General features: G+C 35.9%; 1 protein-coding gene across 2 annotated transcripts in view; it reads right to left on the reverse strand.

The window, feature by feature from the left end:
• Window positions 1–3,769: 3,769 nt before the first annotated feature.
• LOC126199370 (mast/stem cell growth factor receptor kita-like) overlaps window positions 3,770–12,646 on the reverse strand; it is a 277,142-nt gene continuing 268,265 nt past the window's right edge. Inside the window, exons 21-23 of one of the 2 annotated variants that reach the window (XM_049936274.1) lie at window positions 9,337–9,482; window positions 5,875–6,182; window positions 3,770–4,822 (exon numbers count right to left, since the gene is read on the reverse strand). In XM_049936274.1, the coding sequence (XP_049792231.1) occupies window positions 5,888–6,182; window positions 9,337–9,482 (441 nt within the window). In that variant the 3' untranslated portion in view covers window positions 3,770–4,822; window positions 5,875–5,887. Of the gene's footprint in view, window positions 4,823–5,017; window positions 5,669–5,874; window positions 6,183–9,336; window positions 9,483–12,646 lie in introns of those variants that run through there. The other variant, XM_049936273.1, reaches the window with a different exon arrangement.

The raw sequence follows: 12,646 nt of genomic DNA on the forward strand, positions 1-12,646 counted from the left end.
AAACACCAATTTTCATAGGTCAAGCTTCAAAACTGGCTTAATAGCTACATGTTTCTGAAAAACAATTCATCCCCTATTCCATCCCCTTAGGGTTGGTATTTCGAAAAATCCTTTCTAAAATGATGTCTACAATATTAGATCCACCTTCTCCACATTTCAAGTTTCTATCCTTAGTGGTTTGGGTTGTGCAATGATGAGTAAGTCAGTCAATCAGGACATTGCCTTCTATGTATAGAGATTAATGATCTATCTACCATGCCATGTCAATCTGTTCTGTATGCTGATGATACTGGCACCATTTTCATTGCAACTGGAAATGACATAGAGGAGATGAAGTAACAAAGCAAAGCCAACCTAAGAATTTCTGGAAACTGAGTTTAAAGACAATGAATTAACTGTAAACCAGAATAAAACTGAAAATGTAATTTTTAGTCTATCCGATACCAACAATGATTGTAAGTCAATTGAACTTCTGAATGTACACTTGAATTCGAAATTAAATTGGAACCTTGACACAGATTCTATATGCACTAAATTATCAAGAGTCAAATATCTGTTACACATACTTAAAACATGTGAATGAAACTCAGCTACTATTATAAAGTTTTTCATAGCTACATATTGAAGACACATTTTGAAGATAGACGAATGGACTGCAGAAGCATGTGGTGTTGGCAAAAAAGTGTACAGAGAATTATAAAAGAATGTATCAGAGCTGTAGTAACATCAGCAGAAGTTGGTTTCATGTCACTTGGAAAGCATCGAAATCACAAAAAACCTGTAACACAAATCGATGGTTTTGACAAGGATGTTTTAAAATGGATATTACTGGTGAATATCTGACTTCACAAAAACTTTTTAAAATTATGAATGAGAAAACTGGCTTCAAAGGAAACATGTCATCAATGCAAAGAATTTTGGAAGCCATTGATTTCAAATACATTAAAAGTAATGATGGGAGATGGCTGCAGCACGAGACACATTCCTGAGAAAGATGCACGAAATAAGAGAAGTTAGTTCAAATGTATATTACCTGGATGAAACATGGGTGAATCAAAAACATTCCAGAAGAAGGTGCTGGAAAATGAATGATGGTACTGGCAGTTTTAATGCTCCCATAGGAAAATGTTCTCAAATAATTATTCTGTGTGCTGTCTCTTCTGGTTTTGTTTCTGAGAGAAAACTTGTTTTTAGATATAAGAAAAATGGCAGTGACTACCATTCAGAAATGAATGCTGTCACTTTTTAGAAGTGGTTCACTGAACAGTCCTTGCCATACCTGGCACTGCAATCTGTCATTATAATGGACAATGCCAGCTATCACTCAGCTGTGACAGAGAAAACACTGAGCACAAACACCAGGAAAGTAGATATTGTGCTGTGACTTAAAAATAAATATAGTGTGCATATTATTAGCCAGAACCATCCTGAACTCCTGCAGTTCATTAATTTAAACAAGACATGTGAGAAAACATACGAATTTGACTTATTTGGATGTGAATGTGGTCCCACAGTTCTGTGTTTATCTCTGTACCACTGCCAGTATAACCTGATTCATTTAATTTTGGCACAGGATGAATCACTTTTGTGTGTAGCAATAAACAACATATCTGCTTCAGAATGGGCAGCATGCTGCAAAGCTCCAGGAAGACGACTTTGATAGGGAGGTGAAGATGGATATAAACCTTGAACCTATCATCGTGAGTTGTAGTCGGATGGTTTGGACACAGACTCGGATAGCAGTCATGATGGCATTACTGTGATCTAGACTTGGGAACAAAATAAGGTAATAATAGTTCTTGTTTTTAAATATTCATGAGTGAGGAAAAAGTATTTTTGTGTTTCAAAATATCAGTTGCATTTGTAGCATGAGAAAACATTCTGGCTTTTATTGACTGGGAATTTGTATTCTCAGAAGTATGCAGACATTAACTTTTTATGAGTGACATACCTATAATTTTCAATTTATTGCCCAACATGAATCATCTAGTTATTTTGGTAGTTGTGAACTTCAATCTTTCCACAGTGTTTACTCTGCACTTATGAGGATGCAGCCAGATAAATTTGTCAAAAATTCCGAAATTTTGACAGGTAAGAACCTGTCATTTTCAAGGCACAGATTGGAAAATGTATTGAAATAACAGAGAGAATTACCTGTCGAGATAGCTGTCATTTTTGATGCACTTAAAGGGCAGTATTCCCTGGAGTTATTCGAAGATGATATAAGTTGTTTGCTTGTTCTGTGGATAACAGCTGTGGACTCTAACCGTACTGTAGAGCATGTTAGTTTACACTCACAGTGGTCTTCTTCATCAAAAAATACGACAATGTACTGACCATTTACACTGTAGTCTTTTGCATTAACCTTTTGCTACTAGTAATTCTTTTTGCACAGAGTGATTTGGATTTAACTACACTCAGATACATCCAAACAAACGTGTTGTAAAATTTCACAGGAGTTGTCAAGCAAATATAATGGCTTCAGTTATGTCCGAAAGAACAGATACCATCTTCATATAGGTAAGGCTTACCGGCCAATGATCTTCTTCAGTGCGGATGCACTCACAGTGCTCAAACTCTTACAGGAATTGGTAGATTGACTGCTGCAAGTAATGAGTATAGTGGGCAGAGGCACTACAAATGTAGTGTGTGGACAATAAGTTGGAAATGTGGGTCTCACAGGGGGTGTGCCAGAGATAAGTCCCTGCAGTCGCACTATCCTCTGTCTACTCGATGACTCAGTCAGATAGAACGTCTCATATATGAGCAGGAATCCCAGGTTTGAATCCCATTTTCAACTGTCCCCGTTGATATTTATCAACCCCTGTAAGCAGCTAACAGTCTGGATTTCATTGTAATTTCATTTTTCGAGAGCTGCAAGATCACTAATGGTATCTGTTATTTCAGACATGTCCGAAAGAACAGATACCATCTTCATATTCATAATATTGTAAGCAGTCTCGATGGCCTTGTTGATGGACAATCATCTTTTTGAGACAAACTGTACTTGATGTCTTCACAAAACTGTGTCAGTAGTTCCTGCCTTCCAGCATTAAATGGAATAAAACTGTGGAACATCTGATTCAGCAAGTCAATATTTGAATTAAGATATCTCTCACACAGATGACAGAACAAATCAGTTATAAAATGTATTATTCTCCTCACAGATCTGAATGTGTAATAGGGTGTACAGCAAGCAAATGAATCTGATTATTCTCCACTCCAACATGGTTTGGTAACACAAACTTTGTTTGTCCACTCTCTGCCACCACTTTTACGCAAACCTCGTTCCCTCTACACTTCCGTATTGCTCCACCTCTATGTGTGGAATCACTGTACTACGGGATGTAGGCTGTAGTCTACACAAACGAAAATCAAGAGAGCTGTAAATTAAGGCAATCATTTCATTGTCATAATACATGTCACAAATAAAATTGGCTGACACTTTACAAGACTACACAAAGCTCATAAGCTATATCTTTGTGTAAAACTGTTCAATGCACTGCCACCAGAAGCATACTACCTCATGAAAAACATTCAGAACTGTTCTACAAAACTGGCTTAACATGAAAGCTTTCTTTTTCTGATTGTGTAAAAGAAAATCTAAAATTTTAATTTATACTCACTGTATGTTGGCATGCAAATCTACATGATTTATCTGTTTATTTATAACTATTGTTTGTAACATAATACATTACTCAGATTGTACAAACTGTCTGCATCAACAACATCCAAAATTCTTGAAGATAAAATACTTACATAAAAAATCATTGCTTGTGATCGAAATTAACAACCAACTGTGAATATTTGCAGCTGACACTATAATAAGAAATTTTTCTTAAAAATAATTCTAACAATGATATGTGATGCAAATGAGAAAATCCACTAACATAAATGATTTTGACAAAGGCTGATAGTTATGGTTTGGCCCCTGGGAATGAGCATCTCAGCAATGGCTAAGCTGGTTGGCTGTTTGCATGCTGCTGTCTTGAGCACATAAGGAAAGTGGCTGAAGGATGGTGAAACCACAAGTAGGCAAGGTGTTGGGTGTCTATGCCTCTTCACACAACATGGAGGTCGGAGGCTAACCCACTCTGTAACACAGGCTAAGCTGTGATCTGTGGATGACGTGATGACAGAGTACAGTGTTGGGGCAGGCACACATTGTTGAACATAGGGCTCAACAGCAGACTATCCTTATGTGTGCCCAGAGCTATCAATTATGATTGCAGCATTGCAAGATATCTAAGCTTGGACTGTGCATCAATGGAAACAGATTGCCTGGTTGGATGAAGCATGTTTATTATTTTTTTCTAGGTTGATGGCCATGTTCAGAGATTCTGTCATCCAGGTGAATGGCTGCTCAATACGTGTACCGTGCCAGGTACGCAGGCTGGTTTAGGCGATATTATGCTGTGAGGAATGTTTATTTTGACTTCCACAGGGTATTTGCTACTATTCAGATACACCATGACAGTGTGGACCATGTGAACGTTATTGCGGGCCACCTGCATCCCTTCAAGCTTGACGTCTTCCCCAGTTCCAATGCCACCAGTGGGATAACTGTCAGTGTCTCAAGGCCAGAATCATGCCACCATTGTTTGAGGAGCATGATAATGAATTCATATTGATGCCTTAACCAAAAAATTCACTTGATCTGAACCCAGTGAAACACATCTAGGACAGGAATTTCATGACCAGTCTATAGAGATTTAGTTTCCTGTGTCTCTGACAATCAATGCCAGGCATAATCACTGAGTTTTTCATTAAAATGGTGAACCAAGATGCAGTTAAGCAGCTGGTCATAACGTTTTGACTCAACCTGTAACAAGTTGAGAATTATTAAATAGAGCTCTGAAGATTTTATAAATTCTGTGCATTTTGTGAGCTATCAACAATTGCAATAAATATTTAATGTGGTATGCAGATATCAAATTTATACATTCTGTGCATTTTGAGGGCAATCAACAATGGCAATAAATATTTAAAGTTGTATGCAGATATCACGTAAAGAATTTAACATGACATTTATTAACATTCATCTTCTATAAGTTAGTATTTTATAAAAAATGAAATATTATTTCTTTAAAATACATCTTTTGCTTGAGAGATGCTCATCAACTGAGCAGTTTTACATTTAAATTTATTTATTGAGGTTCATTGCCACAAATCATAAACTACAATAAAACATCAAATACTTCTAAACATCAGATGTCATCTCCATAAAATAAATATCTTTTAAAAAGATACAATACACAATACTGTTTACTGGCAACTGAAAGTAAGCAACACACATGCTAAAATAATGAATAAGAGATGTTTATTTCATTCATCCAAGCAACCAAGGAAATATACTTCCATTTCTAATTATAAGAAAGTAGGGTTCTGCATTCCTAGATTGGCCAATTGGGCCTGACTAACCACCGTGTCATCCTTTACCATTGGTGGCATTGCATGCACTATGGAGGTGCATGTGGTCAGCACACCATTTTCCCAGTCATTGTTGGACTTCTTGATCTTGGCATCCATAGTAATTGGTCAATTAGCTCCTCAGTTGGTTTCCTGAGGCTGAGTGCACCCTTTACGTCGCACCAAAGAAAAATTCCTGGCGGTATGAGGAATCAAACCCGAAACGTCTGTATTGCAGTCATCCATGCAGACCACTCAGCTATGGAGGTGGACACATTTCTTATTATGCTCAATTAATATGCATACATAGTATCACAACCATCAGAACAAACAGTTTTAAAATGAGTTATTGTTGTCATTTAATGCAACAGGTTGCACTTTTAATGGTTTATTTGGTATCTTGAAGCAAATATTCACAAGAAATTCAGATTTTAAAAGACCAGTAGCAACAAATAAATTACTTACAGAGTAATGAGAATTACAATGAGGTGTGAAAATATGCAGGGTTTGAGATTCCATTATTTTCTGACAAAATATTTTGCTTTTCAGTATCTTTCTGAGCATCTTTTGTGTGAGAGTATAATTTAACATTTGCCAGCTTCGCAGTTTTGTTGCTGTTATCATCTCTGGCTTCATATGTTGTATTCTGTGAACCATCACTGTGGAAGCCTGTATCAATACTGCTGACATCATAACCAGAGGGTGATGCACAATTCATATCAGTGTAGTCTCTTATATGTTCAATTTCAGGATTTTCACTTGACAATGGGTTACTGTTTGGAAAAATAGAAACATTTAAACAAACACAATTCCATCCTGATAAATAAAATACTATAACTGTAATTATATATTTTAGACATAAGGCAGATGGATGATATGACATTTTTCTGTTTAAAAGACAAATTTCTCATACAGATAGCTTATGCACTTCTTGATTTAATAATAATGTCTACCTCTTTACACACACACACACACAAACACACACACACACACACACACACACACACACACTTTATGAAGAAAAACATTGAAAGACCTCTATGTAAGGTGGAATAACAACTAGATGTCACAGAGGCAGTCCCACCAGATAAATGAAGGTGGGGAGTAGTGTTGTCACTAGAGAAGCAGTAACAACAAAATGGTTTGGTCAGGAGAATTCAGTGACTTCAAACATTGACTAGTCATCAGATGGCGCATGAGTGACAAATCCATCAGGAGCATTTCAAATCCTTTAAAGCTGCCCAAGTTGATTGTTGATTATGTGATTGTGTAATGGAAAGACACAGGAAGAACCATGGTAAACAAAGACCAGACAGACCTCATGTACTGATGGAGAGCGACTGTTGAGCATCACAGAAGGTGATCATAAAATAATCACATGAAATCGGTGGAAGAAATCACTCATGAGTTCGAAAATGCTAACAGCTCTCTAGTTAGCATGATGACTGTGATGGCTGTCCATGAGATTTAAAGAATAATGGGTTACAACAGTTGAGTAGTTCCTCATATATCCCACATTTCTGTAGTCAATGCTAGTGACACTTGACAGTGGATGTCTGGAAATGAGTGATCTGGAGTGATGAGCTACGCTGGTGGTTCCAGAAGAGTTATGACTACACCCACCTGTGCCTTACCAACAAATGGTACTTGTGAATGATAAAACAAATAAACTATCATATAGGATAGCAAAACTACTGTTTGAATTTATTACTTATTTTCGTTTGGTGAGCCATGTTGAGAGACAAATGTCTTCAAGGCAATGTGACAATTGTAATAACTTCACAAGAAGGAGTATATGCATGGGTGTGATACTGATGCTCTCTGAATTGCCAGCCTACATAGGAGAAATGAGTCATCTCAAGAATAAACCTTCGAACAGGACAATGACTATATAAACTTTGGAAGACAAATGAATATTCTATTGTAGATTTATTCCAATCAGTCATTCAGAACACTCAGTTCTCATTCTGAAATCTGAGTCTGTGAGTAGTGTTTTTGAATCAAATTTTTGTTTCAGGAAGATTACTACAGTAGTTTTGAAGAATTCGTTCCACATCATCACGAAATATCGTATTCATGATCCACGCAACTAGTATTAATCTAATCTAATCTAATCAAGAAAAGTAGGGATTGTTCTGAATCGTTGCCCCCCTCCCCCCAGCAGCTGCTGCATAGTTAGGTGAAGAAATCTGAGGCTGCTGCATCCATGGTCACCTAAGTCACTGGACGCAATCATAATAATATTTAGTATTTCCTGCGTGAGGTAAATCTAAAGCATGAAATGCAATGGGAACATTACATTCTATACACTGTGGTAATTTGATGAAAGGCTTAAGGTGTGGCAAATGCCTGGCAAACATTACCTGCCATCATGTACAGTGCGAATGATGTAACTCAAGCTTGATCCCATGAGCAATGCTTGAAGGGAGGGCTGGGGAATTATCCCAATTACAGTACCTTAACAGTCACTTATTTCAACAACCAATTGCATGGCCGGAAATGACAACTTGCTTGAGTGACTAGAGCACACACTAATTTCAGATATGCAGGGATGAAGGATATAATTGTTTCACAGCATTCTAAAACTATTATCATCCAAGCTTTTCTATACAAATGGATTTCAATCCACTAATAAAGGACACTTTCATACCTGCTGAAGTATAATCTTCATGGAGTCAAATGCCTACTACTACAGCCTTAACGGAAATGATATATATCGGCAATAGCTCCCTCCAGTTCAAGACTGCCATGGCAACAAACAACATCAAACTACAGCCTCAAAAATTAACACAAAAACTGCTAGCCTGTGCTGTGCAGCAATTAAATCCACATTAAAATATAACAATAAAAATCTGCCCGGCTGATAAGAGCAGCACCTAAAACCACTGGCAAATGTAAACAAACAAATGGCTACAAAGCTAATGAGCACAATGGCAGGACTTAAAACCCATGAAACTTCAATCAAAAACTGTATCAACTGAAATGAAATCAATACCTGCACAGCTAATAAGCTGCTACAAAGCTAACAAACACAATGACAGCCCAGTTGATCTGTGCAGTACTTAAAACCAAATTCACATTTGAATGCAAGTCCCAAACCACTCAAGACGTCAAAGAATTCCCTTTAAGCAACAGAAAAGCTAGCACCACAACCTCAAGGTGACTCACAGCACAACTCACCAAAGTACACTCCCAACCATCTTCTGCCTCCATTCCATGACTGGAGCTCCACACGTCCCATGCCCTATGCAATAGGTCACCGCATGTTTAGCCTGCATGTGACAGATCAAACCAACAGGTCTTTCAAACTAAATCTCTAGCCAACTGAGCCAAAAAGCAAGAGATACACTCATAGCAAGCGCCGTACAGCACAACAATGAAATAAAGAGGAGGTGATGTTACAGTATGTGGATGTTTTTTTGAGATTATAGTATGGTCCCCTTACTGTGCTTAAGAAAATGCTAAATGCAGGTGGATATGAACACATTTTACAGCATTGTGTAGTGTATACAGTAGAGGAACAGTACAGCTACAGCAGTTGTTTGTATCAGCATTTTAAAGCACCCTATCATAAAGAAGCAGCTGTGTGGCAATTGTTTGTGATCAACAGAATTCCTGAAATGGAATGGCCTTATTGAAGCCCAGACCTGAACCCAGCGGATCACCTTTAGGATGAGTTAGAATGTGACTTTTCTCCAGACACCAGCACTCAACATCACAGCTTCTCTGGTTTTAGCTCTTGAGGAAGAGTGGGCTGCCATTCCTCCAAAGATATTTAGACACCTCATTGGAAGTGCCCCCAGCATAGTTCAAGGCATCATAAAGGTGAAGGGTGGGCGCACCACATATTAATTTTCACTAATAGGTGTCCTGATACTTCTCATAGCATAGTGTATGAACAATTACACAGGAATTTTGTTTTCTTACCTATTTATATATGAATGATTTTCACCTTCCACTGGTGATAGTAATTTATTATAATCAGGTGCAGCAGCCATGGCAAGATAGTCATCTCCATTAGATCCTGGTTTTGGACTCATGCTGATATATTCATCATTTAAGTTATGATAATGCTGGAAAAAAAAATGCTTGGTTAAGTTTCTAAAAGAAAATACTGTAAATAATAGAATAGTAATAACATCTGAATGGAGAGTATGTAATTATAGAAGCAAACTCCATTTAAATCTGCCCTTAGTCCTTTAGTGCTTAGTTTACAGAATGTTAACTATATGAGAGTGAATGAGACAAAACATATGAAATCTTACAATAATCGAGCTTAAAGGATGGTATCAATAGTGAAAAGTGAAGAAAGTCCACAACTCACAAGTGATAGATGGTGCCACATAGATACATATAACAATGCAGGAACCTGTAACACCCTCTGAGTATTTTCAGCAGTAACATATGATGCGCTAGTACCCTAATGTGTTTCCTCCATTCCCTTTTTATATTCTGCTCACTGTAACTGAGAGTAACTATACACTTATGACAGTGACAGTCTGTAGATACAAGTCTTTCCAAGATTCCTTTGTTCTTTCTAAGTGAAGTTATCTCAAGATTCACAACAAGGTAAAAGCAATATATGCTAGTATAAAAGATTGCTACAGTTTAACAAGATACTGCTTCTTTCACTCTGGAAGTCAAGTAAACTGCAGAAGATAGTTTTGTGGTCAAGTTTTTAACTTTTCAGTCTGATTATCAAGAAAGCCTGTGGCTAATTTTCATAATATTTTGTTCTTATATCAGCAGATTGGTCTATACCACAGAAAGATGTCTTAATATGATAATGGAAAGTCATGAGTGGAATACATCAGTTGTATGACAACTGGTCATCACACAGAGGAAGTGTTGAGCTGTTGACTGGCACATAAATAATGAAATGAATGCTTAGCTCAGGCTTTGAACCTTGCTTTCTTCTTCAGAATATGAATATATGACACACAGAATATGAATGCATGGCAGACACTACACTAAACACACTAACAGATGTGGAGACAGAGAGACAATATATTCACAACACAGAACCCAAATTGTTCTTTCTATAGTCACAAAATAATCTTATGTGGAAATTACCGGGAGTATATTTCTTCTCTTTGTTGATTCAAATGAGGGTTCAGAGCCAGAAGCATTTCACAACTTGAACGATACAAACACTCTAAAGGACAGCTGAATGATCTCATCATTACTTTATTTAGCTGTAGTAACTGAACAAAAATCTAATCCAATTTCAGGCCAAATTTCCACTTTTTTCTCAACATGTGCACGCATATTATGTCCAGATTTGTGACATATGTCAAGAGAAGAAAGCTCTCTCACACAAAGCCATGAGTAATGACTTATTTAACTTGTCTGACCTGCAGGTAAGGAGGCTCATCTACAGTAATAAACTGGTTCACAAAATCTTTGGTATTCATTTTCATACAGCTCTAACATTGCTGAGATAATTGTTTTCACATTTTATTTTGGTCAAAATTCAACTAATGTAGCTCCTGGTTTGCTTAAATTTGCCACATTTTTATGAAATCTATATAGCAAATAATGCATCTAACACCACTGGAACTTTTGCTTTTACTTCAGACAGACTTGAGTTGATTTTCTTGCATAAATCACATATTACTTATCTGCAGTTGTTCATAGACTATTCTGACTGTTAGAAATTTTTTTCTGTCAATATATTTTTATTATTTGCATATTGGTATGTTATTATGTACTGATTATACACCACAAAAATCAGCAGCTGTATTATTATCAGTAAATGCTCTGAAAATAAATCTACATCATTTTCAGTATTTTTGCTTTACAGTCTTATGTACAAACAAAATATGTTTCCATTTATATTTTTATTTATTTTACTATGAAAATGATATCAATATTGTTAAGTATCAGGAAGTTCCTAATTTTATATTTACAAATCTATAACCTTTGTCATTTGATATTACTACTAAAAGTCTTTACATAAATACAAGTGTTTGGAAAATAGTACATAATTTAAATTTGTTAGGTAACCTAAAAAACTGAAGTTATCTAAATTATATTTTGACTTATGGCATGTATTCAAAAAACTCGAACATTTAAACATTAAATGTTATATTGTTTGTGATGCCAAGAGTGTCAGATTGTTGTGATAGGTAGTTCAGTCCATTTTTGTGGCACCTCATTTTCAGATTGTTTTATACAATAAAATGCCTTTGGCATTCTAATATGAGTTCACAAGTGTTATGTTTGGTTTTTATCTGTGATGTTTTGGAAAAACTATTGACTGTCATATGAAAGGATTAATAAACTACAAATGTTATGTTAAAGCTATTAAACTCTCTGCTTGTTCATTTAAAAGATTGCTGGATTGTGAAATTTAATATTACATTGTAATACCTCCCCAGACACTGATGCCATCTTGAAATCTCAGTACAGCTTCTAAACTAATAGGTAATGTCACTTATCTTTAGCCTATGAAATCATTCCTTACATAATGATGAATATTGCATAGCAATGTTATTATAAATTATTAACAATTTTTATCAACAGTGAAATTGTGAAATACTTAATGAAGGTTCATTATGTACATATGCTCATCTGGTATAAGCATTGTCTATTAGACTTGATTAGATTAGATTAGATTAGATTAATACTAGTTCCATGGATCATGAATACGATATTTTGTAATGCATTAAAGATATGGGCATTATAGGTGTCTTGTTATTTCATACACTTACAATTATTGATTGTCCAATGACGAATTTCAAAAAGTGTTAAAGCATCCCAAGTAAAGAATCTTCCAAAGAGTGTTTGATGCTCAAGCACTTTTCAGTAGCTGTTCTTAGAGCAACATAACTATTTGATACTCAAGCCATACAATATATTCACTTGGAAGGATAATTCATGGTTGTATTAATACATGTGGTGATAGGTTCCTCTCACCAGCAGGCTATCGAAAAAATTGGCATAGGAGTCCATACACAGTACCACACAGCTAATAATAATAATAATAATAATAATAATAATAATTGAATTTTATTCAATAACAAATTTAAAAAAAGTATGCCTAGAATACTACAATTTCAGAACATAATATATATTAATTCTCAAATATGTCACGTAAAAATATTGAAGTTTTAGATGTAGAATCTACAGTCCTATTTTAAACAATATCATGAAAGAGGGTTGTATACATGGAAGAACCCTGGAGATACTAAAAGGTATCAGATAGATTATATAATGGTAAGACAGAGATTTAGGA

This window comes from Schistocerca nitens, chromosome 8, assembly GCF_023898315.1.
Source record: "Schistocerca nitens isolate TAMUIC-IGC-003100 chromosome 8, iqSchNite1.1, whole genome shotgun sequence".
NCBI lineage: Eukaryota > Metazoa > Arthropoda > Insecta > Orthoptera > Acrididae > Schistocerca > Schistocerca nitens.